General features: G+C 52.3%; 1 protein-coding gene across 1 annotated transcript; it reads right to left on the bottom strand.

The window, feature by feature from the left end:
• Positions 1-506: 506 nt before the first annotated feature.
• On the bottom strand, positions 507-4808 carry CUNH10orf71 (chromosome unknown C10orf71 homolog). Its single transcript, XM_024739125.1, has one exon. It carries the CDS (start codon positions 4806-4808, stop codon positions 507-509), a length of 4302 nt encoding a protein of 1433 aa, XP_024594893.1.
• Positions 4809-27015: the final 22207 nt, after the last annotated feature.

Genomic DNA, 27015 nt, shown 5'->3' with positions numbered 1-27015 from the left:
AGGGGGTGTACTGGGCGGTCTGCTGGCCGGGCAGGGCTCAGTGCAGCGCAGTGCTTCTGGGGGGCCCTGGGGTTTGCTCACTGTGCGAGCCGACCCTTGAGGAGGAGTGGGTGGAATGCTGGCGGGAACAGCTTCTCAGGGAATCAGGCTGGACCCCCCCTGGTGGCAGGGCCAGGGGAGAACAGGGAGCAAGGAGGGGAGGAGAAAAGAAGTGGAGCAGATCCTGGATCCAGGAAGAGGCTCAGAAGGGACTTGTTACGAGGGCAGAGCAGCGCCCTCCCAGGGAGGGGAGCCCTGCGGAGCCCTGCAGGTCGGGTTTTCTGAGGATCCCCACTTCCTTTGAAACTTTAGGGATCTCAGAAGGCTGAGTATGAGTTGATGTTTGTGTGTGTGTGTGTGTGTGTGTGTGTGTGTGTGTGTGTGTGTGTGTGTGTTTGATTGTTCTGGGGGAGGGAGAAGTAAGCTCTTCTGGGTTTATTGGGGGGTGGGTTAGTCTGCTGTGATTCTCAAGAAATGCCTTCCATGGCAAAGTCCTCTAGGTCGTTAGTGGAGATGATATGCAGTCTCGGAGCATCTCCCACCTCTTCCCCTGGGCTCTGGGGGCGCCCCTCGGGGCACTGGCCTGCAGAGTGCTGGGTGGGGTCACTGGGAGGCTCAGAGGCCAGCTGCAGGCCAGCATCTTGGGCGCTCTGGGGCCTGGGGCCAGCTGCCTCGGCGGTGTGAGGGCGCTGCCTTAGGAAGGTGGGGGCAGAGAGCTGAGAGGAGCAGCGCAGGGGCATCAAGGCTGTCACAGGCAGGGGCCGGAAGCCCGGGTACAGCACGTAGGGAGCAGCAAGGGCATCCGGCGGGCTTGGCTCAGGGGAACCCCCCTCAGAGGATGGGATGGAGACCTTGACGTATTTGCCCGTCTCTGGGTCATAGAAGGTCTTGATTTTCACCTGGAGCGGCAGATCGAAGACAAAGTACTCTCCAGATTGGGGGTCTTGGAGGACCTTTTGGGTGGCAGGGTAAGGGGACAGGGGTGTAAGGGACTGGGAGCCCCCAGGCTGCCTCTGGATCGGCTCTGAGAAGGCAGATACTGAGTGGCGGCGCACGGGAGGGGGCAGGGAACGGACCATGGGGAACCTGGCTGGGGGCCTCTCTCCAGGGGAAGGTGGCCTACGCTCTGCGTCCTCGGGGTGCAGCTTTTCCTCCCGGCGTTCGCCATGCTTTTCCTGTGGCTGGTCGGTCTTTCTCCTCTTGCTTGCTAGCTTCTTGGCCCGCCGCAGGGCCTTCTCTGTTTTGGGTGGGACTGCTGGAGGCTTGCCAGCTGCCCTCTCCAGCTGAGAAGGAGGCTCTGGCTTCTCCAGGAGGCCAGCTGAGCTGGTGGTCACGTCCAACAATGAGCCTCTTGGAGAAAGTGTCCTGAGGTCTTCTGCTGATGGCTCCAGTTGGGGGTCGGAGCCGGGCTCCCACGTGAGAGCGTGTGTCAGGTCCTCCCTCTGCGCCACCCTGCCAGGGCGGGGACTGGCCCAGGGGCTGCTGTGGGGAGGCTCCCCTGGCAGCAGGCTGGGCTCACTGGGGGCCTGGTAAGCATCATCGTAAATGCTGCTGGTGGCAGGGGAGCATGCACTGCTCTCTTCCAGGGAGCTGGCGCTGGGGGAAGCTGCTAGCTCACCAGGGACCAGTCTTCTCCCCGGGGGCTGTGCTCTGGGTGTAGACAAAAAGTGACTTTGGAAGCCTTGTGCCTGCTCTTCCCAACGGGTTCCAAGCTTCTGTAGGGGTGGCTGGTCTTCTAGGTCGCCTTCTGGCAAAGCAATCGTGGGGATGCACCTTGGAGCATCCAGCTTCCCCTGGTCTATGGAACTGCTCTTGCCATTGCTGGCCACGACTTTATGTACGGCCTCTCGGGGTGGCTTCAACCCTTGGTCCTCTCCTGTGAGTGGAGGAAATGGGACATACCCCTTTGGGGCTGCCTGGGACGTCTCTGACCTGGCTGCGCTGGGACCCCTCCCGCGGTCCTCCATATCCTCACAGGCCGCCCCCTTCAAGTGTGTGCCTTGCACGCTGGTGGGTGTCAGAGTGCTGGGCATTTCCCGGCTGTCGGGGGCACAAAGACCAGCATCCCTGCCCCAGCCTGGCCTTGGCAGCTCCTCCTCTTTGTGGCCAGTGCCCAGCAGGGAATCTGAGGACATGGATCTCAGGAGGGACAGCATGATGGGCTTTATCACGGGGGTGGCCCTGAGGGTGTTGTCTTTAATTGCAAAGAGTATGTGCTTGTTTGAAGTGGAACATGGTGAAGGGGTTAGGTCTTTGGCATGTGAAAGAGCTGTATCCTTACTTCCCCCAATGCCAGTGCCTCTGAAATTAGCTTCCTCCCTCGACGCCTTCCCGGGGCTACCTTCCGGCAAACTTTCCTCTTCTCCTTGCAAGGATTCCCACCTGCTGTGCTCCTCCATGCATGCGTGCCCATTACTCAAGGTGCGGTATCGTAGTTCATCTTCCTCCATCGCTTTCTCCTTCTCATCCTTCTGACTGTCACCTACACTCACGTCATTCCTCCTTTCTTCCTGCTGGCTCTCGGCAAACCACGTCTTCTGCTGGTCCTCGAACGAGGCAAAGGACTGATCTGAAGAGCTGGTGCTGAATTTGCTCTTACTTTTGAGGCCTGGCATAAAATCAGACTGGCTGTCACTGTAAAACACATCTTCCTCCTCGGGAGAAAGGGGCCCTGGGGAGAATTTCTGGTTGAAGTTTGGATTCTGAAGGCTTGTCTCTCTCTCGGGTTCTGTTTCTTGAGAGACGGATCTCAAGAATCCATTCTCTAGGCCGGAGGTCTTTGGGGTCTCCGCAGCCTTCCCTGCCTCAGGGTCTCCACTGCAAAGCTTCAGAGACAGATGTTTCCTGGGGCAGTGTTCCCTGGAGTCTGGACGCCAGCTGGGCCTGGCACCACCCATCTCCGATTCTCCATTGGCATCGTCCTTCTCATAGCTGTTCCTGTCGGCGGCCTCGCCGTTGACACAGAAGGGGGCTTTGGTGTTAGGTGATGGCGAGGTGAGAGTTAGGTAGTTGTCTGCAGAGGCTGCACCGGGGTCAGCTTTGGGGTCCTTCTGCGTACTGATGAGTGACACAGAGGGGGCATCAGCTGGTGTCTCCTTAGAAAGCTCGTCTGGAGGGCCTTCCTCGAGCCCGTTGGGAAGGAGGCCGCCGTTGCTGAGGGATTCTTGCTTGCCTCTGGTTTTCTCATCAGGGCCTTTCAAGAGAGGCGAGGGACTGTACGTGCTCTTCACACACTTCCGCACATCTTTGAGGTTGAACAGCAGGCTGGGGGCTTTGGATTTGTAACTGTCCCGGGACTGACATTCACCGGGCTCCTTCTCTTGGTATCCGTTTAGCTGTCCTGTGGGTGACGGGGTTACCTCTGCTGGCTGGCTGTTGGAGGACTCCAGCACATGCTTGTTGGGTATGACAGGGGTCAGAAGCTTACTGATGTTGAAAGGAGGATCGTAATGCTCGTGGGGGTCCACAGGCATGTCGAGGGCATCCTTTTCTGGAAATTGCCCCTGGGGATTGTGCTTTGTATACAAGGCTGGGCCTCTCCAGTTGGTCTGCTTCTTCTCTTCTGAAGCATCTTGTAGGCTTTCTTTACCTCCCTTGCCAGACTTTGGTTTCCTCCAGGGGGCATGGGTCGGTTTCAATGGAGGCTCAGGCTGTGAGCTGGAAGCTTTTCCCTCCGTAGCAAATACCTGGGCTCCCAGGTCCCTAGATCCCCAGGTTCCAGATGTGGAGTGAGTCCCTGCGGCCAGCCTGTTCTCTTCCTGACCGCAGCCGGCCCGGATGTGGCAGGGGGAGGCTTTGTGCTCAGAGGCCGGGGGCTCTCTTAACAAGGACGTGTCCTCGTAATGCTTGGGAGCCTTGCTTTCTGTGACAGTGTCAGCAGCATCCTTCCTCTCGGGCAGCCTGGGTTGGTGGGCGTTCCATGACTCAAAAGCACTGTTTTCACTATGAAGAAAGGTCCCTTTGCGAGCCCACTCCTGGCTCCTTCCAGTCTCGCTGGTGGCTGCCCTGTGGGCCGGAGAGGGGAACTTTGACTCAAATGAGTTGGCTGCGTTTTCGGGCGTTGGGAGGAAGCTGTTGGGGCCATGACAGGCCATTTCAGGATTCTTGGGGGACTCCTGCTGTCCGTGCTTCCTGCCAGGCTGGTGGCTAGTCTTATGGGTGCTGGAGACTTCAGCAGGCACCCTCCTGACCGTCAAAACGGCAGAATCGAAGCAGAAGTTGACACCGCTTTCTGGAAGAGGAGCAAATTTGGGGGGATTTTTGAGAGCTGGAGGCTTGCTGGTAGGAGGCCTGCTGTCACAACGCTGGCTTTCAGTCCTGTCGAAAGATTTAATCAGTGACGACACTTTGGAAACAGGCTTGTTGCTGCTCCTCAGGCCGGAAACTGGCACTTCCAGTCTCCTCTGGGCTGGTGTCAGTGGGGGGCTGCTCTTGGGATACTTCTCCTCCCCTTGAACGTACTTGGGCAGCTGTTGGAACGTGGCCGCCCAGCCGGCATGCTCCGTGCCTTGGGATGGTAACTGGCTCCAAATGCCGCTTTTCCTATGGGTATGGCTCGCCGTCCTCTGGTGAAAATTCCCGAACACTTGGCGAGTGATATCCGGGGACAGGGCCAGGTCGGAGTCATGGAAGGATGCGTCCTCTGAGATGCACAGGCTCCGGAACGCCCGGTCCGTGAGGCTGCTCACCTCCCTGTCTGCATCGTCCAGCACGCTGCCAATGCTCGAGGAGTCGCTGAAGCCGTCCGTGCACTTCTTACTCCCCTGCATCCTCTTCGTCCCTGTCAGTCAGTGGGCGTCTCTGGGTGATGATTTAGGAAGGGTTGGATGCAGCCCTCTCCCCACAAAACTGGAGCCTCCCGATGACCAGGGGCAATTACAAAGTGGGAATTTTTTTTTCTCTGCAAAAGGAAAAAGTGCGGGGTATGAATATAATATTCAACTTAGCGGCTCCATATAAGCATGACACGCTGGTCTAGATGGTCGATTTTACGTGTCAACCTGGCTGGGCCATTGTGCCCAGTTTTTGGTCAAATGTCCGTAAAGCGGTTTACTCTCCACAGCGTGGGTGGGCCTCATCCACAAGGCTGAGATCCCCTGAGCAAGAGGCAATTCTACCTCCAGTCTTTGTACTGGAGCTGCAACTTCAACTCCCCCTTGTGTGTCCAGCCTGCTGGCCTGCCCCGAAGATATTAGACTTGCCAGTCCCACTGTTACATGAGCCAGTTCCTTACAATAAATCTCCTTCTTCCTCCGTGTATATGTACATACATCCTATTGGTTTTGTTCCTCTGGACAACCCTGACTAATACAGTGCCTAAGGTCCAGACGTGTCATTTTTGCAGAGTGAACTTCCCTGGCGTTCCACAGGGTGTTCCCTCCTCACTCTCTCTCACAGGGCCTGGTTTATTTTCTTTGGGGTACTGAGCACAATCTAAAACTAAATGTACTTCTTTGTTGCTTATCCCCTCCTCAGGCTGTAAGAACCCAGAGCTCAGGAGCCACTAGGCTGTCTGCTTGCTGACTGCCCTTGTCCCAGAGCCACCCCAAGAGGGCACAGTCCCCCAGAGCCTGCCTCACCAGGGATCCTTCACTCTCTAACTTGCCCTTGGGTGTGGCCAGTGGGAGGTGCTGGTGGGAGCTTGGATCAAGGGGGAGCCAGCCTTCCTGGCATTTCTGTCCCCCCACTTCCTGCTTCTGACTGTGGAGTGGGGTCCTGGCAGCACTACAGTCCTCTCTAACTACAGCCCCTCCCCTGGGCTCTGACTCTCACTGGGCCCTGCAACACTGCTGCCCTTGTCCCCTGGGGCTGCCGGAAGAGTGGCTGTCACTTCCTCAGTGACTCCACATCCTGGGGTCTCCCTAATTCTGCCTACACCTCTGTGATAGTCCCTTCATTGCATTCTTTTCTTCTTTTTTAAAATTGTGGTGAAATACACATGACATAAAATGTGCTATCTTAACCATTTTACGTGTACAGTTCAGTAGTATTAAGTGCATTCATCTTGCAAAACTGAACTCTGTATCCATTAAACAACAGCTCCCCATTCTCTGCTCCCCAAGCCCCTAGAAATCACCATTCTACTTTCTGCCTCTATGAATTTGACTATTCTAGGTACCTCATATGAGGGGAACCAGTGTTTGTCTTTTTGTGACTGGTTTATTCACTTAGCACAATGTCCTCAAGGATCATCCATGCTGCAACATGTGTCAGAATTTCCCTCCTTTTTAAGGCTAAACAGTATTGCAAAATATGTATACACCATATTTTGTTTACTCATTCATCTGTCATTGGACACTTAGGCTGCTTCTACCCTTTGGCTGTTGTGAATAACGCTGCTATGAACGTGGGTGTCCAAATATCTGTTCAAGACCCTGCTTTCAATTCTTTTGGGCACATACCCAGAGGTGGAATTGCTGGATCATATGGTTCTATTTTTAATTTTTTGAGGAGTTGCCACAGTGTTTTCCTCATTGTCTGTTCCATTTTACACACCTGCCAACCACGCACAGAATTCCAATTTCTGCTTTTTTTGTTTTGATAGTAGCCATCCTAATAGGTATGAGGTGGTTCATTGCATTCCCTTCTGGATTCTGTCTAAGGATGTTACTTCCTGCTGGGACCCTGATTACTACCACTGGCCACACGCCTCCAATGCCTAGAACAGGCCTGGCCAGGGCAGGGGATGAACACACGAGTACGTGAAAAGTTAGATAAAAGAGCAAGTAGAGACCCTAGAGTGGGCTCAAGTTGGAGGCGTTTGGCACAGTGAACATTCTAGCAGCTGACAGATGCAACACTGTCACACAGTGGCCCCATTCAGGCACATCAGCTGAGGAAACTGGCAAGCCCGCACGCTCCCCTCCTTGCCTGGCTGGCCTGAGCAGTAAGCTTAGGGGCCTGAACAAGGCTGTAAGGGATGGAAGACGAAGATGTGCCACCAGCGTGGTAGGGCCTGCACGGCAGGGGTCCTGATCCTATCCCAGCTCCTCATAGAGGGTCGCCCACCAGGTGTCCCACAGGGCCTGATGCCACTGTACTAGCACTGCTGTGTTTTGGTCCTGGAGGCCAGACTTCCTTGGGATTTTCTGTTTCCTGTCTCTTGACCACAGCACTCCAGTGGGTTTCTGATGCTGATTTATTGGGAGGCTGACTCATTTTTATGAATGAAAGGGCTGAGCTGGGGCTGCCAGAGAAAGTAAAGGACCCCAAGTTCTAGTAAACTGGATGAGCTGCTGAGACACCACTGACGGCCCTGGGAAAGACTGTATTTACATACTCCTCAGGCCTGCCTTGAAAATCGGGCCATTTGCTCCCCAGAAAGCACAGTAGGTGCCTTTTAGAAGGCACCTGAAAGGGGAGAGCATCAGCCCTGCCTCTGCACCTGGCCAGCCTCTCCCCTGTCCCCACCCACTTCTCTCTCTTCTACTCTCTCTCAAAAAACTGCAGAAGCTAAATGCTCATGGTCTTAGACTCCCACACAGCTAGTTCTGGCCACAGGGGTGGAAGCATTCTGACGTCTGGGAAAACTCTTGCCTTTCTGATCAAGGGAATGATCCCCATTGTCTCCATTCTCTTGGTGCCCTTTTTCTCACTTTAGTACAGACCGTGGAGCCTGAAACTGTATTTGTTTGCTAGTGCTGTTGTAACAAAGTACCACAGACTGATGGCTTAAACTACAGAAATTCATTATCTTACAGTTCTGGAGGCTGGGGGTCCCAGATCAAAGTGTGGGCAGGGTTGGTTCTTTCTGAGGACAGAGGCAGACCCTCCTCGGCTTGCAGGTGGCTGCCTTCTTCCCGTGTATCTTCATGTTGCCTTTCCTCTGTGTATTAGGACACCAGCCCTATTGCGTTAGAACTCACTCTAATGACTTTATCTTAACTACTTAAACCTGCAATGACTCTGTTTCCAAATAAATCACATTCTGAGGTCATGAGGGGTTAGGACTTCGATATATGAATTTGGATGGGATACAATTCAACTCATAACACTGAGGCATCCACTTTGCAACTCTGAGGGACAAACAATGATGACTCAAGGCCAATTTGCTGAGGATGGCCTGGTGGACAGAGGAACATTCCTGAGTCCTTGTGGCCGCGCTGGGCTGTGAGCCTGGGCCAGAATCATCCCCCGTCTGGAATCTGTGTTATTGGGCTGAATTGGGGGCCTTCCGTGACTCTGGACATTTTAAGTCAAGTTTTCTGTTCTTGAGGTCTTACCGATACAGTCAGGGAGTCTTCTGACTCCCTGGTGTCCCGAATGCTGGGGTTTTGACCTCGGCAATGACTGAACTCAGTAACACTGGGGTTTCTCTACTTCCACATTAAGATGGAAATAGCATCCTCAGAGAAATAATTAGAATCTTAGAGTTAGGTAAACACCCCCAGTCAATTAAATACCACCTACTATTAGCAGATATTTGTTAGTTTTTAAACACTCTGCTTCCATCCCTTCCTTCAAGTAAGAACACTTGGCACCTTTTGGGGAATTTCCTCTCCCCTTGGCGTTCAGTCTTGGTGGGGCTGAAAGTCAAGGAGCCTGCATAGACCTCTCAGGGCCAAGTGCAGACGTGAGACCCAGGCCAGCCCACTGGACTGTTTCTCCTGGAGTGACGCAAGGAGGGAGTCTGCTTTCCAGCAGCAGCAGGCACCCTGTTTGTCCTTTCCCAGCCTGGAGCTTCAGCCCTCACCTTGAGTCCACGAGGGTTCCCCTTTCCTCGTAATACGTATCCTTTTCTGCTTCACTTGTCCAGTTTTTGTTTCTGTTGCGTGTGACCAAAAAACCCAACCTGATCTTGGGCTCGTGTCATACTTCCAAACAGTAACAAAAGATGGTCACTGATGTTTGGAGTATTCAGAAGATAGCCACATTGCTTCTGCCTCAGGAAAAAGAGAGACCTCCCTCTTGCTAACTCCATTCAGATAATTTCTTCCATTCTGACTTGATTTACCTGGGTTCAGATGGGACGATATAAAGTTGGCTTCATCCTCCCACTCCCATCCCTTAGTCTCCTGATACCCAATGGAAGCTTCAGCAGGGTAGTCCAAACCGAAGGTTTTTCCAGGGGCCGACTCTTGAGTTGATACATACCTGTTACAGGAGTGGGGGTAGTGGGTGCCTGCCTTCCTGGGTTTTAGGATCTGTAGTTTTAAAACTTCTTGTCATGATTACATTTGCTGTCATTGCTGCCCATCTAGAAAGAAGAAGAAAAATAATTTCATTAAAACCCTAAGGACCAAAAAGCCAAGCACGAGTTCAGTACAAAAGCTATCTTTAAGTGTCAGGAATAAAATTGGCTTTCAAATTTTCTTTTTTTTTGGCTCTCATACTTGAACTCAACAAAATTCCAAACGCAGGCATTTTGGGGGAAACTAAGATAGATTTATATCCCTTCCAATATTCATCAATTTTTCTCTGGTCCAAGAAATCTTTAGGAACCTGTTTTAAGTCTTTGGGATTTCTAATATGAACGGCCCAGCTGTGAATCATTTTTTGCTCGTCAGATTGGACCAAAGGCCCTTTTCCCATGTGAATTAATAATGCAGGTTTTGCAGCAAAGAGAACTAGAGTGGGCTGAACTTGAATCCACTCGGCAGGCAGTACTGTTCAATTTACTGTTGGCAGGATGTTTGAGCATCTATTTTGACAGCTAAAAGAACCAAAAAGCTGCCCAAGAGAATTTTAAGAGTGCTCAGAATGAAATGTGAAGTAATTAAAATAAATCCACTATGCAAATTATCAATGCAGACCATTGGGGTTTCCCGAAGACTGTCCTCATGTTGTAACTCCTGGATATTAATCCAGTCCATGGTGGTTATTAGTAATATTAGCAATCATAATAACACAGATTTGTGGAGTGCAACTTTGTGTTGCTCACTATCCGGTTAGCCCCGTCCGTGGCCCTCGAGTCTGTCCTTTGTGTCCCCACCGCACGCTGGGTTCACCTTTTCCATAGCTCATGCCGTATTGCCACACATTATAACCTGTGTGTCTCAGGAATTGATGATTGCTTCATTCTCTCCTCAATCAGAAAGAAAATTCCATGAGTCCAGGAAGGGAGTCTTAGTTGCCCTTGTGTACCGAACACAACAACACAGGAGCCAAATAAACGTTCGTGGCAATGCTCTGAATTGGGTGTCTTCATCCAGAATTTTAATGGAGGGCAGACAGGCACAGAAAAGAAGGAGCAAGAAAGATGGAGAAGTTCTACTGAGAAGGACCCCTGGTCTTGGGTTTTAAGACGATCTGGGGAATTCAGATTTGTGTCACCAACTAGAGAGCCCATTGCAGCACCCCCGGGGTACCATTTAGGGATGAGGATGAAATCACTTCATGTCACACGTGGATGAGACAGAGATGCAGAAGGACATGGTGCATTTATTTCGTGGACATTTAGGGAGCCCATCACTCTGTGCTGGGGGTCACAGACTCACTGTCATTGCTGCTGAAACACGTTCTCCAGAGGCCAGCACAAACCACCCTGCTCCCTCCCTGCTTTGGGCTGTTTGACGGAAGCCAACCCAAATTGCTGAAAAGTCTGGCTCATAAGAGCACTTTTCAGGTGAAAGGGTGCAGTTCCCCTCAGGTAACATGAGTGAGGGAGAATGGCATATCATTGAATCGTGCTATAAAAAAGGTCTTGGAATCTGCCCTGATGAATATATAGAAATGAGAATGAATATTTATTCATGGCACAGTAAGATCCTATTTATGTCCATGACCTTCAGAATCAGTTTGCTCTCTTAAATGCTTCCTGACTCCTCACGCCCATTATTTCCTTGACTCATTTACTCTGCCTTTAGTTTCCCCTCCCCCAGTGGATCGCCCAACGGGTAAGGTTGTTTCTCATCTGACTTAACTTCTAAGCTGCAATCAAGACCGTTGGCCACTGTCTTCCTGGGAAGCTCTCCCACCTTGATTTGTGAGACTCACACACCTTCCATCTCCCTGCCCGGCCTAACGGTTCATCTCTTATCTTCCTCTCCTGGATGGTTGGATTTCCTCTGCGCCAGGCCCTGGGGCTTCTTCTCTTCTCCCTTGTTAGTCTCGCTGGGCGATTTTACCCACACCCAGCGTCGCCAGGAGCAGACACACACTGACGGCATGTCCAGGCCAGGCAGCCTGTCTGGGCTCCAGCCTCTGTTTCCATCTGCCCCCGGACAGCTCCACAAAACCACACATTTAAAATGGAACCCATGACCTTTCCACAAGCCAGTTCTTCCTCTGAGGATCCCAGAAATCTGAGTCACCTGTGACCGCTGACTCTCCCTCCTCCATGCCTCCCCTAAACTGATCCATGTCCACGTCCCACGAGTCTCATCTTTGAGAGGTCTCTTGCCCCCCCCGCACATTGATCTTAATCTCCACGGCCACTGCATGGCCCCAGCTGCTGTCATGTCTACCTCGGGCTACCGCAGGAGCCCATAGTCATTCTCTGCACTATACCCAGAAACAGCTTTTAAAAACCAAATCTGTTCATGTCAACCTCTTGCTTAGAATCCCTCAATGGCTTTCCAGTTTGAAAGAATGACAATCAATCTCTCTTAACAAAGCCTCCCTTTTCATCCTCATCTTGGACTATTTTTCCCCTCGTGCTTGGCTTTCCAGCTACCCTGGACTTTTACCCGCTTCTTCAATATGCCGTGCTACCTTCTGCCTCAGGGCTTTTGCACATATTTTTCTCTCTGCCTGGAGTTCTTTAATTCTACCTTTCTCCTGTTACCTGCTTAACTCCTATGTATACTTCAGAACCCACTTCACATGCCCCTTCAATAAGGCGGCTTCCTCAGGTTGTTTTAAATCTCTCTGCTACCTGCTTTTACAGCCCACTATACTCCTCTCCTTTGAAGTACTTATTATAATTGTAATTAAGTATTTAACTGGGTGATTATTGTTGAATTCTTATCTCTCCTGACAGCCTGGGTGCTTCACTGTGGCAGGGTCCGTGTCTGTCTGGCTCTCCAGGCTATCTCCTCTTGTGGCATAGTGCACAGCACAAGAAATATCTGTTAAAAAGTGAGCAAATCCCTCCACCTCTGTCATGATATTATTCGCACTATTGACTGGCTTAGTGGGACTGAACTGAAAGTCAGTTATAATCCAGTAGTTCCAGAATTATCATACATTTCAAATTAGTGAATTTGAATCCAGGTGGATTTAATTTCCTTTTCGATTCCTAGCCCTAAAACATATAAAATCTGCCTGTGATGGGAGGAGGAAGCAGGCAGAGCAGTTATCCTTAGAGCCAGCTCACAGGATGGCGGAAGGTGTTCACTCACACCATGGCGTGTGCCAGTTAAGTTAGGGTTGAGTTTCAGGGTGAATATAGGCTAGCATCTACATCAGGGAGAAATACGTGACTTCATGACTTTGCCATTTCCCTGTTTGTCTCTCTAATGGCACTCAATGTTCCAAGCTGGGGAACGATTTTGAATCTCTCTGGAGGGCTAGCGTCCAGCAAATAATTGTTGTGTACGTTAACTGGGGTGTTGGTTACAGCCACATTGCAAATGGCCATTAACTGATACGATACCTAAATTATAGGTGTCAGCAGGTGAAGTGTTGGCATCTGCTCTGTGTTGTACAGGCAACCCTGGAGGCTCAACAGCCCCTCTGAGAACTGGTCTTTCAACACTCCATCCACAGATGCTGGATGCTGGGCACAGGTTCTGCAAAGCACCAGAGCGCACAAGGGGAAATGGGGTCCCCAACAGGAATGAATGGACAAGGTTTTCCAGTTCAGCCATCAGGGAGGGGCCAAAGGCTCTGGTGGCACAACCATAGTGAAGACATGCTTGGGGAAAACTGGGGGCGTGTATGTGCCCCAGTAGCCAGAGGCTGGGAGAATTACCCTTGAGGATGTGTTTTGTCTTCTCCTCATTGCCAGGGTCATCTTTTTGATTTAGAATATGTCAAACAAACCAAATCTGAGGCAGCATCCCCATGAGTCAGCCTTTTGTCACCATGAGAAATGAAATAACCTTTGCACGGTCATTACTAGATTCGGACTCTTCCAAAACGTTTTCTCACATGGTGCTTTTTTCCATGTCATCCTGCACAATGCTGTTGAATTATCATGGACTGGAATAGGCTGCTTTGTGTAGATTCAGTTTTTTCTCTCTCTTCTGATCCCTTGCGTATGGCTGTGCATGACCCTCAAGGCTCTCTCGGCGGGGAAGCTGGAAGTCTCCCCATACCCCGCTCCCGCCAGGCGTGCGGTGCCCTGGATGAGGGACCTGCAGGCCAAGGTGGGCCCTGGCTTGCCTCCTTGGAGCGGCAGTCTCTCTGCGTGGAATGTTTCTCTTTGTTCCCAGGTCACCAGCTTCTGACCACTTCCTCCTCTGTTCTCCTATGCCTTATAGAGTTCTAAAAAAATCACTTGCGCTGCTTTATTCCACTTTATCTGCTATGAATCCATCTTTCCAAGAAGGCTTTGAGCTCCTTGGGGGTGAGGTTGCCGGCCTGGTTTGTCTCTGACTGACAGGATGCCTGGGGCATGGTGGCCACTGGTCAAAGCTTTCAGCTGACATTGCTGAGTATGCTTCTTGGGCCACAGGGATGTGATGACAGAGGTTTGCTGCGAGTGTGTGGTGTGGGAATGCAGGACCAAGAGTTCTGCTGCCTCACGTTCTCCTTGTCTCCCACGGGACTCCTGGCTGGCGGCCAGCCCAGGCCCGACAGGTCAAGCAACACAACCTTTGCTGGCCTGCCCCAGGCTGTGAGGACAGGAAGTGGCCAGGGGACCCCGATCCAGATTGCCACACACAGCTACTCATCTGAGCCCCGGGGCTGAGGAAGTGTGATGGGCCCACAGAGCCAGAGCCCTGACTGGTGCCCCAGGCAGGCCCCAGCTCCTTATTCCTCTATGCAGCTGTACACCATCAGCTTCAGTTCTGAGGCAAGATAATGGAGCCTCAGAATGTTTCATGTCACACAGCTGCTGAGTGACAGAGCTGGGCTGGGGACCCCGGCCCGGGTGGTCCTGGAGTCAGGACGCAGTAAGGGACGTAGCAGTTGGTGGTCTGGCATGGCCGGGTTGCCAGATTGAGTAAATTAAAAAACAGGACACTTAGGGAATTATGAGTTTCAGAGAGAACAATGAACATTGTTTTAGTATACGTATGTCCCATATTTGGGCTATACTTTGTATTAGTCAAATTCCTCTATCAAATGAATCATCCCATACTTATACTAAAAATAGGTACTCACTGTTTATCTGAACATCAAATTGCACTGGAAATCTGGTTTTTTATCCGGCAAGCTGAGGTCCTCACCAAATTTTAGGACCCAAAGTGGATCACAGTCAGAGGAAGCCAATCCAGCAAGTCCATCCTGGGATGACTCATATCTGCATGTTACCCTGCGGTTCAAGACACACGCTGGGATCCATTATCTTGTTTGATTCTCATGACCCTTATGGGATGGGTTCAACAGGTCTTATTGTCACCATTTTCTAGGTGGAGAAAAAAAGGCACAGAGAGGTGCAGAACATTGCTCAGTGTCACACAGCATGTAGAAAAGAGAACTGGGGCTGGGATTCAGCTCGGGTTCACCGCTTGACCACCCCACACTCTCTCCAGGATGAAACCCTCACCCCTCTGGTCCTTGGGTTCAGGCACAGAAGGGTGTGTCCTGGGCTCCTGGGCTGGAGTTCAAGGGAGAATTGACGATTGACGGAGAAAAGGAGGGTTTATCATTCTATTCACCTCCCAAGAATCTTCTCAGCTCAGCTTTTTCACGACAAACAAAGGAGTAGAACTAACAATGCAACCGGGCAACAAAGGGTCCCTCCCATCTGGGGAGGCTCAGGTGGCCGGTCCTTGCTCAGCTGGGAGGGATGCTCTCCGGCTGCTAAGCAGGCCCCTCCTTTCTCCTCGCATCCCTGCCCGTCTTTGCACAGGAAGCTGTTGAGATTTGCTTTGTTGCCGGGTTTGACCACTTGCCTGTAGTGTGGTTTTTGAGCTCTAGCTCTTTGGGTAGATTTAATTACCTTAACTGAATGGTGTTTTCACTTCAGTAAAGGCGAAGCAGGAAGCTGGTGGAGATGACAGGGGTTGGCTTTATCATACCCAGAAGGCCCTGACAAATTGGAACTGATTCTTCCCCTCCTCTTTCTGGGTGTTTTTTTTAGACATTGACTTGGGGTTGCCTTGAGGAGCGGTTTGGTGCAGTGAAACCAAACACAGCCGGCTTGTTCCAGCCTGTGAACGCATACACGTTGTACGCACAGCTTCTGCCACCCACCCCACACCGGGCAGGTGCCTTGCTCTGGACGTGTGACCTGCTGGTCCGTCTTGGGCCAAGCTCTTGACCTCTTTGTGCAATTCCCAACAGCCTTCCCGCTTGCTGTTTCAGAGGGAACGTCTTTGTCTATGTCCTACATTTTACATGGCAAAATCAACTTCCTCAGTTGGAGACGGGCGCAGACTCGTGTCAAGTGTCCAGGGCCACTGCTGCATGTGCCTGTCCTCATTCATTCCTTGCTAACACTTAACACCTTATGGCTGGGAAACTGGAGCTACCTGGGCAGCTTGTCCCTTATAGAGTGCTGGAGCTGGGATCACACCTGCCCTTGGCCCCAGGACCCCACTGTCCGGCCCGTGATGATTCCTTCCCAGCTCTCTTCCAACGCGATGATTGCTCTGTCCTTGTAACTCCTTTGGACTTTTGGAAATCAGAAATTTCAAGTTCATTTATATTCTAATAGAGGTAAACATGGGCTCTCAGAAGCCACGCTTGAAGCTCTTTTATGCATCCATCCACTCAACAACTGTTCACTACTACGTGCCATCCCATTCTAGTGCTGGAGATACAGCCGAGGCAGGGCTGACCTGGGCCTTCTCCCTGTGGAACTGGAATGAACTGAGGGATGGCATTGGGCCACACTCATATTGCCTTAGACAGGTTTCCACTGTCTAAGTGGTAGTGCCTCTTACACACGTAAAACGCACCTTTGTGCACAGGTCATCACACACCTGGTTTGGCCATTTTGGTTCCACGGGTCTGGTTCTTGGCACCCCAGGGTGGGGGGTTCTGCTTGCATCCTGGCTTGGTTTCCCTTAAATGGCCCCAACCTATGGGCTAGACTGGGCAAGGCAAGTGTTCTCAGATGGACCCCGAGGCTTCCATGCGCTGGGAGAGCACAAGGCCGCCTTCATCCAACCCCAGGAACATGGTTGGTTAGCACTGGGGGCCCCGGCAGCAGCGCTGGCTTGGCAGGTGTCTGAATCCCCCCTGAATCACATCACATGTACAGGGGGCCTCAAAACCCTGCAGCGTGTAGGAGTCCAGGACATCCCAGGGATGTGGCTGAGGAAATCGACTTGCCTGGGCTTGCCAGGCTCACAGAGCTGGCTGTGAGCTGTGGCTGCAGCTGCTGTTGGTGTTCTGCTGCCCTTGGGAGAGAGCTCGGGGGCAGAGATGCTTTCTCTCTGGAGCTCAGCCCAGCCTGACTCCCACTTCCTGCCTGGGTCCCCGGTCCACTGTGTCTGGATGGGATGTTTCCTCAGGAGCCTCTGAGCATTGCCCAGATCTGGGGCTGTGTCTGGAATTAGAGGCCAGGGAGCCCGGCACAAGGAAGGTTGGACCTAACCCAAGCAGCGCTCCCCAGGACAGGAAGATGCCAGCACCTGGCATCACATACTCAGGGGGGGACCAAGTTGCGGGAGGAAAGCAGAGAAGCAAGGCATGGAGGCAAGGAGAGGAGGAGAGGGATGAAGAGATGGGCTGGGCTCCAGGACCCAGCAACCTGCTTCTTCTGGGTCCCATTCCTGTTTCATAATTGTGTGACCAGGGGGACAGAACAGTGTTTTGCTCTCTGGGGCCAAAGCCCTGCTTTGTAGCACTGACCGATTTCCATGGCTGATTTCTGTTATGACCCAGCGTCCGAAGCAGGGTTGGGATGAGGCATGTGCATGAGCTCCTGGAGCCTCAGAATCCTGCAGGCTCCCATCGAATTTGCAGTTGCTTCTCTAAGGATCCTTGGGCAAGTGTCTCACTCCACAAAAGCTAACAGCAGCACTGTTTCTGACCATTTCTGATGGCTGGGCATTGCTGAGGATCACTCCTTAAAGCTCCTGGTGGCCAGACGGGCTGGACTTGGTCAATGCCGTCTCTGGACACTCTTTCCACCGGAAGGAGCTCAGGCCCAACACAGCCCAGCTTCTTAGCACTGCTCCACTGGGAGCTCTCTGCAGATGCTGGGGGACCAGCCTCAGGGACCAGATGCCCCCCTGGACAAGGGGCACTGGATCCTCTTGTGGGCTTAGAGGTGCCCCGATTTACTTTTATAAGAGCATCTATGCTGCCATCAAAGGTAAAATTGGAGCAGAAGCGATCTGACCACCAACAGCTCTGCCCTCGCCTCCCTCGTGCCTTCCTAGAGCTGGGGTGAGTGCCGGTCATAGCGAAGTTGATGGAGAGGTGAAAGGCTGGGAAATGAGAAGGGGCCAAACTGGAAGAAATGGTTTCGATGCTCAGCCCTATGACCTTTCGGCCTCCTTGTTAGACACAACCCAAAGTCCACACCACTGCCAGGCCAGGCCAGGGCAGCTGCCAGAGGGGGACATGCAGCTCTTTCAGAAACACAGGGGCCATTGAAATGATGAGTGCACTGGGATCTGGGCCAGGTCCCAGTGCTACACTGCATTCGCTGAGTACAAACTTGGCTAACTTACAGCAAGTCTGTGAGCCTCAGTTTTCTCATCTGTAAAATGGAGCTAAAGATCTGCTCCTGTGTATTAATGACAGGGCTTCTCAGCCTCGGCACCACTGACTTTGCCGTGGCCCCCAGTGCAAAATCACCCCTGGCTGAGAACTGCTTTACAGAAGCAAGGAGAGAGGCTCTGGAGCATCCTTTGTTTGTTCATTCACTCATTCATTCATCCCTTCCACCTTTCCCAGGAACATCCTGCCCTGGGTTCTGGAAACAGTAGGAACTGACGTGAGATAGGAACCAACCAGGGAGTTCTGGGCAGTAGAAAGAGCTGGAGACCTGGGTGAAGTCCTGTTCCAAGGCAGTGTCATTTTGGGCAAGTCACTTCACCTCTACCTACACTTGTGAAACTGGGACAATAAAAATCAACTCCAGTTCTGCCACCCCAGCCACCTGGGGCTGCTCCCCATGCTGGAGCAGGCTAAGCAAAGGAATGGTCATGAAACTGGTCCCCGAGGCAGCCACTGCTTGAAAGTCTCCAGATGCTTGGAGCCATTGGACTCACCAGGTCCTGGGCTCTTCCCCAGCCAGGGGGCCACCTGCATCAGAAGGAGGCCCAGCGAGCCCAGTGAGCCCTGGCCGTCCTGACCCTGAATTTTACCCACACGCAGGCCCCTGGGCAGCAAGGGAATTATGTGCATGCTCTTTCTCTACATATCTCACAGGAGCAGAGGTTCCACACTTGTTTTCCCCTCAACACACAGTAAGAAATACATCCACGTCACAGCATACAACGAGCTCAGAGACATATATTCATATAAAACAAGGAAAATTCACGAAGCAAAACTTTGCTTAAATGTACCACTCTGATATTTTCATCTTATTCTGTTGTAGTCTTTCATTTAAAAAAAAAAAAGCATTTGCAAAATGTAGTAAGTGATTTCAGGACCCAATAATGAGTTGGGGTCTGCAGTGTGGTTCTTTTTTTTTTAAACTGTCCTAGACCAGAATCTCCAGGCATTCCTGATTAGGCTCTGTTTGCTGCTGCCCTATTTTTAGTGATACTGGGCTCTCATCTGGATGGAGAAATGGAGACCCAAGGCCCAAACGCAGTGGCTGGCAGGGTCTGACCAGATTCACGTTGTGGGGAAGGGAGGAGACCGCCCGGGTGGTGGGTCCATGGGCCAGGCCTTGCCTTTCTGCTTCAGTGCCGTGTCCCCAGTCCCCGTACAGTACCTGGGCCTCACAGAGGGCCATTCATTTGTTGAATGAATGAGTAAAAGAAATCCCCTTTTACGGAGCACCTGGCATAAGGGGCACTTTATAGACTCCAGTATTACTGATTCCTATTTTTTATTATGTAATCAGTACTCGAAACAACCTTGTGAGGTAGAAATCACTCTTGCTCTTTACAGGGAAGACCTCGAGGCCAGAGGTGTTTAATACTTGGCGATGTAGGGCTTGAACCTGAGGCTGCTGCAGAGGGAGAGTGTCCCTGCGACCTGCATTTAAAGAGCTGCCTCCAGGAGCTTCTGAAATGCCTGCTGCATGCTGAGAACCTCTGCTCGGCATCACCCCACCCCTGGGCGCCCTGGAGGCCCCCTCACTCCTGGCTCTCACCCTCAGGGCTCTCCGGCACTCATTTTAAGACCCATGGCTACAGGGGGTCTTCTATCCCATTCCACCCGGGAGTCCACTTTTGATGGGCCAAGCCCTTGAAAGCCTGCCCTGCCCCTCACTGATGGACACCTGACTCTCCATTTAAGAGCTGTGGAATCAGTTGGACTTCGGGCAAATCACACAATCCATCTGAGCCTCAGTCTTGTTTTTGTAACCTGGGGCTGATAGGAAGGCATATCCAGCAGCCTGGTCCTCGAGGAAGCCCCTATGGATTATGAAGCGGGTGTTGCAGGGACAATTGTAACCGATGGCCCAGACACTGCTTTGGAGAGCCTTGTCCAGAGAGGATGCTTCAGAGGCTCCCAGAGGCACTTGGGTTTGCTGGGAGTGGGGTGTCCCTTAATAACCATCCTTTCTCTAGCCCCTGGGAGGAGAGCCAGGCCATATGGGAAGGGGCACCCCTGCAAAGCAGCCCTGGGGTGTCCCAGGCTTGGGCAGATAGAGGAGGTTCCAGGGAAGGCTCCCAGAACCACGAGAAGGCAGAAGGGCTACAGAGCTCCCGCGCCATCTACGGACCCCATTTCCCCATCTGTAAACTGGCACCACAGGGCTGGGTGGCAAAGGGGTAGAAGCAGAGCTGGAAGAGCCAGCACTGTTTACCCAGCTCCTGCTAACTGCCATGAACTTCACACGTGCGATCTCGCTCAGTGGTCACAACCACTGCACAAGTTAGATAGGGCCCGTGCCAAAGGAATCTGAGGTGGAGAAATTGAGGGGCAGAGAGGCTGAGGAACTTGCTCAAGGTCACGCAGCCAGGGAGTGGCAGAGCCGGGATTCAGACCCAAATCTCTGTGCCAAACGGTTTTGCCCTCCTTGTGCAGCCAAAGTAGAGAGAGTTACGGGGCGGGCGTTTCCCTGTGCCATGGTGTCCCCGCAGGGTAAGCAGGGGTGGAGACCTCTCTCCTCACACCTTCTCTTCCATCTCCCACACCCTCCTCTTCCCACCAAGGAGCATTTGCTTTAGTAAAGCTAGAGAAGGCAAACTGCTGGAAGTGGCCACATCCCGTGGGAGCATCCAGCAGGGTGCCGTCTTCCCTGTCCCTGGACTACCAGGAAGGCATGTGTATCTGGGCTGGAGGAGGAGCCTCCCATGGAGCCACTGGGAATCTCTAACACCACCCCAAACCCACATACACAGCAGAGCACTGCTCTCTCTGGCCTTCTCCTCACTTCCTGCTGGAGGCTGGGACGTAGAAGGGAGACGGCTGGTTGGTAGATGACAGCTGTCCTTTCTCCAACCCATGTGGCAGCTGTGAGCCCAACTCTTCCAGGGAAGGAAAGAGAGAACTTCCCTGCTTTGGGGACACAGTCATGGAACTGACAAACATCCCTCCTTCTTCATGAATTCCTCATGGAGTGCCTACAGCAGCAAGAAAAAGAATTCAGACATGGCCATCCAGGCTATCCTTCTAAAAATTAAAACCGAAAAATGCTCTTGCAACAAGCAATGTTATTTAAAACAATGGCTTCAACAATGAGTTGAAGTGGAAAAATTATCAGCTTCTTGGAGCATCTTCTACTGTGTTTGAGAACAAGAAATCTTGTCTCCCCTTTCTTTCCTAAGTCAGTGGTCCTTGCTTCTCACAATGCCTTGGAGGCCTTGTGAAACAGAGTTCTGGGCCACCCCAGAGGTGTTCACTCAGGAAATCGGGGCTGGGCCACAGCATCTTGGGATACAGGTGCTGCTGGTCTTGGGGCCACACACTTGGAGCACCGCTGCCCTAGGTTTTGAGCAATTGGAGGTTGGACCCCTTTCCGGGAGGTTGTACTGACAAGTCATAGGCACTTGGGCCACTTGGGGCTCATCGTTGTCAACGATGGTGGTTTGGGCCGTGCCTGCCTGGCTCTAGGCCTGGCTCTGGGCAGGCCGTGCATGTGTGGGGTGCAGAGATCAATCAGGAATGTGCCCTCTCCAAGGGACAGTCATCTGTGAGGGGATAACAGGCAGAGGTCAGTGCGAACTGCAGGGTCCAGGAGGCGAGAAGAGCGTGATCTCACCGGCAGGGCTTGCTTGAAGTCAGCTGGGAGGGAGTTTGCTGCCAGTCTGTGCACAGGCACCCAGCTGGCTCCAGCCTGGGCACCAAGCAGAGGGGAGTGGAAAGTTTAGAGTCAGACCATCCTCCCGTTTCCTAGCCCTGTGCAACCTGGGCAAGTTCCCTCACCTCTCTGAGCCTCCCTTCCCTCATCTGTAACTATCCCTACCTCTCTGGGTGGTTGTGAAGGGTAGAGGTAAAAAATATCAAGAGCCCAGAAGAGACACAGAGTAAGGACTCAGTAAACAGAAGCTTCCACTGCTAGAGACCTTGAGTTTTTGAAACAGCCATGCTGGGAAGGAATTCCATATCTACCGCTGTGGTACTAACACCGGCCAACAGAATTGCAGAGCAAGCTCATGTATGTAAAGCATATAGTAGGTGCTCACTAAATGTCGCTTGCCTCATTTCTAATCCCCAGATGGGGGCGCTATAACATAGTGGGAAATGCCTGGACTGAGGCCAGACCTCCTTGGGTGTCGTTCTTTGCTGTACCAGCTGTGAGCGGGGCCTCAGCCAATTACAAAACCGCTCTGTGCTTCGGCTTCCTCACCTGTAAAATGAGGCTAAAGTAGTACCTGCCTCCTGGTGTCCTTGGGAGGACTCAGTGAATTCGTGTCTGTGAGGTGACTGACACCTAGCAACTGTCGACGTGTGGTTACCATCCCCATCACGCAACCTGCTCAAGCCAGGGCCAGGGCATGGGGTCACAAGGACGACTGCCTTTCCCCAACATAAAAGAGAGAGAGAAGCGAGGCAGCGGCTACCCAGAACCCCTGAGGCTTCCGTGTCCTCGGAACCACCTTGTACCTTTGCCCTCTCCGTCTGGTTTCTGTGTCTGAGCAAACCGCTCAGTCCCCTCGTTCTGAATGGGTATCAGCTGACCTTTAGCAGCCTCGGTGTTTGTATGGTGGGCATTCCCCTCGAAAACCATGCCTGCATCTCCTAGGTCATCACTGGAACTAATCTGGGGAAACCTTGCATGCTGGATGTGAGAATAAAACCAGAGATCTACGTAAGTGTTCTGTATACAGGAGTAACGCAGCCAGATTGCCGTGGTGAACTTGGTGGGACCCTGAGGGTGAGAAATGGCTCTGAACCCGTGGGTTTAGCCCAGTGGGTCTGAATTTTGACCTCTTGATGGCTGCAGCCTTTGGGGCTAACCTGCTTCAGAGAGGGGCAGACAGGGCCAGGGCAAGGGACGAGCTGGTGGTGCTACATGTGGCCAGGCTGCCCCAAGCCAGGGTAAGCCAAGGGGCAGCTCCAGTATGACTTGTCCATCGCAGGCAGGGCTCAGAGGCTTGAAACCAGCCTCTAGACTGGGCAGGGAGTAGGGAAAGCCCTGGGTAGCTCAAGCAAATCTCACTTTCCTCTCTCCCCTTGCCTTCCTTAAGCTTCAGGTGAAGGCTTTAAGATGGGACATGGCTGAAATGAAATCCCTCTCTTAGCTCAGCCTTGAAGTTCCTCAGCAGCTCGAGCCCACCTGGGAAGGGGCCATTCAGGGACAAAAGGGACCCACTGAGGCCAGGGAACAACATCCAGGGTACAGAGGCCCAAAGGAACCAAGGACTCCCACTGACAGCTGGAGCTTGCATCTCCGTAGGCTCGGAAGCCCTTTGCTGTGCAGTCCTTAGGGAGTGCCAAGCCCGGAGCCTCCAGGGAACGCCAAGCAGAGCATGGAGGACATAGGGAAGGCCTTCTCCCCACTTTCATGGGCTGTGGTCCAGAAGGGTCCCTTTCCCCTTCCTATGAGAAAGAGAGGTGTATCGAGTCCTGGGGAGAAAGCCATTCATGGTCCATTGACTCTTTGGCCCCTCTTGCCCTCAGATTCCCAAACACTCTGACGTCCGCAGCTCGGAAGGGAAAACGCTTCGCACCAAGCCTCCTTCTGCCCTCAGCCTAGGGACCTAGGCCAGTTGTGAACCCACTCTGTCTCAACCTTGACATCCGCTGTCACGTAGTACTCGCAGGTGCAGCCCCCTCCAGGGAATGTTCCAGAATGATAGCGATGACTTACGTTGGGGGTGACACATCTCAGCTGTGCTCCACATGTTCCATTTTGGGGCCTTGATCCAAGGCTTTGAATGATCCCTTGTCCTCCCCCTCCCCCCGCACCCCCAGCTCAGGTCCTGCAATCCCTGGGATCAAGTAGAAACTAAGAGGTGTTTTGGGTTTTCCCAACTAACGAAATGAGACATAAGATTGAGTTATAGGGCTCTGCATTGGCTGGATCTGGTGAAATGTGGTTTGAACCCTCAGATGGAGATAAAACCAAGACCACTGCAGCCTGTTGGGTAATGTCAGCACTGTGTGTCTCCACAAGGCAGCCTTCTCTGAAAGCCCTTTTCGTCTCTCCAGTAATCCCGGGCAGGTGGAGTGAAGGTCTGAAAGCCAAGGAGGACGATGGCCCAGGCCTGGCTCCACTGGCCAGCCGGTTTCAGTTACTGAGATTTCTGGCATAGCCTGGAGGAATAGGGCTGATTCTAGATGTGGAGCTTCCCCTTTCTGTAAGGGTCTCCGGGGCTTCCTTAGGGTCAGGAGCAAAAAGCAGAAAACACCAGGTCACTCTCTGGAGTCCCAGTGAAAAGACATCGGGGTGGACATACTCTTCCTAGGAGGACTCGGGGCCATCGGGCCTTCCCTACCTCCTCCACACATCTCTGTCTCCTGGGTTCCCAGGGAATCCAAGTCCCTCTGTTTCCAGGACACAGCATTCGGCTTTCCTCCCAGCGGGCACAGGTGCTCCCATCCCAACGAGCTTCTGGTCACCAGTGAGCAGGCACAATAATTCCTCTCCCGAAGACCAAGGGGCAGACGCATGCTGGACTTGGGTCACCCGGAGACGTCTATTTATAAACCATCCCGATAAGCGCAATCTGCCCTGCTCAGCCCAGGCCACACTCCACAGCAAAGCTAATCCTCCCAGGGGCAAACTGAACATTTCCTGTACCAGCTAGACTGGAAAAACCGGCCCAGCGAAGGGGCAGGGAGCTCCAGAGCCAGCCACGGGTCCTGAAGGGTCCAGCTCACAGGCTGCTATACAAGCTAGAACGTTCATTGCTGTTTGTGTGTGCACCAAATTGACCCATCTCAAGGAGTGTTCGTGTACAACACGGGTCAGCAAACATTTTCTGTAAAGGGCTGCATAGTAAATGTTTTGCTTTTGCAGGCCACACAGCCTGGACAGTTGTGTGAAAGCCAGCATAGACATTATGTAAATGAACGAGCATGGCCGTGTGCCAATAAAACTTTATTTACAAAACCAGGAGCCCAGCCCACGGGCCTGGTTTACCAACAACTGTAGTAAAGGGAACGCAAATGCAGGAAAATCAGACTTCATTTAATGCGAACATTTGCTTAATCTACTCTCCAGGACTCCTATAATTTTGGGTTTTAAAAATATTACTTCAAATATTGTTTGTTATAATTGGGTTAGATATGTTCAAAGAAATGATCCATAAATTTAGGTTTTGTTTTTTTTTTAAAAAAATAACCTTTATTTTCTAGAGCAGTTTTAGCTTTGCAGCGAAATTGGGCAATTGAGTAAAAGTTACAGAGATTTCCCATATTGTCCCTGCCCCTGCCCCCGGAATGCATAGCCTCCTCCATTATCAATATCCATGGGGGTGTTATAAAGTCCTAAATAATAATTTTTTAAAGGCTATTTAGATTTCCACACATATTCAATATTGCTCTTCTCAATGACCAGTTCTCCTCCACGAGGAAAAGAAGACATGATTTTAGATTTGGCTAAACCCATCCTGCAGGAGTCTGGTTGGGGACCCCCGGGATGTGGGAGAACACACAGTCTGTGGGCGGGTTCCCTGTTGAGGTCACATATGTTCTCAGAGTCCACGGGCCAGCATGTCCTGATGACCAATTGTCCTCTTTGTTACAGCTGGTAGGATCCTGCCTGGCGCAGCACTGGGGGACACAAGAGAGCCAGTCTCCTGCCATAGGACCTGTGGGGTTGTCCCCATTTGACAACACGGTGCCCTGGGCACACCCAAGGCTTGTACCCGCTCAGCCATGTGGGAGCAGAGCGCCCTGACAGATGCATGGAAAGACAAGTTCACAAACGTCTATACCATGTACTCTGTTCCCACATAGTCCACACAGCAATCCAGCACCACGGCACAACCAGCACTGAAGAAACTCAGCCCCCGACATGCCCCTGGCCACTCACACCACCCTGCACAGCGCCCTGGCACAGAGCAACATCCCAACCCCGCCGGTGCAGAGTGCACATCCCTGTGGGCCGGCCGGAGCTTGAGCCTCCCAGCCTGCACGAGGGAACCAGACAAGCATCTGACCCTACCTTCCGCTCTCCGCTAGTCCCGGCGGCTTGCTCTTCAGGCCTCCCAGGAACCGGACAGAACCCTAACTCTTCCAGCAGCCCGGCTCTGCCCAGCAGCCAAAATTTCTTCCCTTGTCAGCCAGACGGCCCAAAGATAGAAGGGAACGGATTCAAGACCCAAACCTCTTATTGTCCACAAACCTGCCCACCTGAGGAAAATCAGTGACCAGAAGCTGGCCAGACACTGGAAGTTCGGGAAGCGCACCTAAATAGAGACCCAGCCGGGGGAAACCAAATGGTGTTCTTGGTGGGGAAGAGGCAAACAGTCCCCACTGCAACACCCGCGTGGTGTCAAGTAACAGTCAGATTAAACAAACAGCCTCAGCAGCTATTTTTACATCCAGATCGGCCACGGGTAATAGATAACTTGGGGAGTGCGAAATTGCTTGCCTCTTAGCCAGACCTTAACCACGATTCCAGCTTCAATCCAGAATGGTTTTTAAAACTATTCCAGCACTAAGATTCAAATAAAAATATCCCGAGTTGCGAAGGAAAGCATTTGTTTAGGGAAACATTAAAAACATGAAATTGTGTGCATTGGAGCCAGCGCCTGGAGGCCTGCTGATGCCCCGGGGCAGAAATAGCCTGTTTCATCATCGGCTCGGAGGACCGCAGCCTGCATTCCTCGAGTAAGGAGCCGTACTGGGCTGTGCTTTTGGAGCAAAATAACACGCCCAGCTGCAGCCTGGAGGAAGGCCAGCCTGGGGTTTCAGGGTGACAGTTGCAGAAGCATATGAAATAATCAGAGAAGAGGCAAGGTAAGTGCCCACTTGATGAGCCTGGCCATGGCAGGTCTGGTTGTTTGCCAGGTCCAAGTGCCAGTGGACCGACCCCTTTCTGCCAGGTTAGAGTTCTCCTCTCCATCTCTGGGAGGGGCTGGTCCCTCCACAGCTCCAAGGTGGGCTTACATCGGCCTTCCCAATGGCCACTTCCTGTCTTGGCCTGGGGTCACCTGCTCTCCAAACTGCCTGCAGACCCCCAGACATTTGCCAACCCCCTTTGCCTTTGCTCATGCCGGGCCAGCTCCTGGATGCCGTCTTTACCCTCTCCGAGTCGACCCCAGAAGAGTCCGCTCATTACCAGGAGCACAAGAGTTTTAATGCAAGAGGTTTTGTTTGTTTGTTTTCTTTCTTTTCAAGATCCTTTCTCATGCTCCCCTGCCCCATGGCCTGGGAAGGCAGAGGTGCCCAGACCCAGACAGGTGCTCCGCTCTTCGAGATGCCCAAAGCCCTTGGAAGTCTGTATCGCAC

Source organism: Neophocaena asiaeorientalis, unplaced genomic scaffold (assembly GCF_003031525.2).
Source record: "Neophocaena asiaeorientalis asiaeorientalis breed wild unplaced genomic scaffold, Neophocaena_asiaeorientalis_V1.1 scaffold202, whole genome shotgun sequence".
Lineage (NCBI taxonomy): Eukaryota > Metazoa > Chordata > Mammalia > Artiodactyla > Phocoenidae > Neophocaena > Neophocaena asiaeorientalis.
Note: the sequence above shows the minus strand (reverse complement) of the source record. Positions and strands in the feature narration are given on the sequence as shown.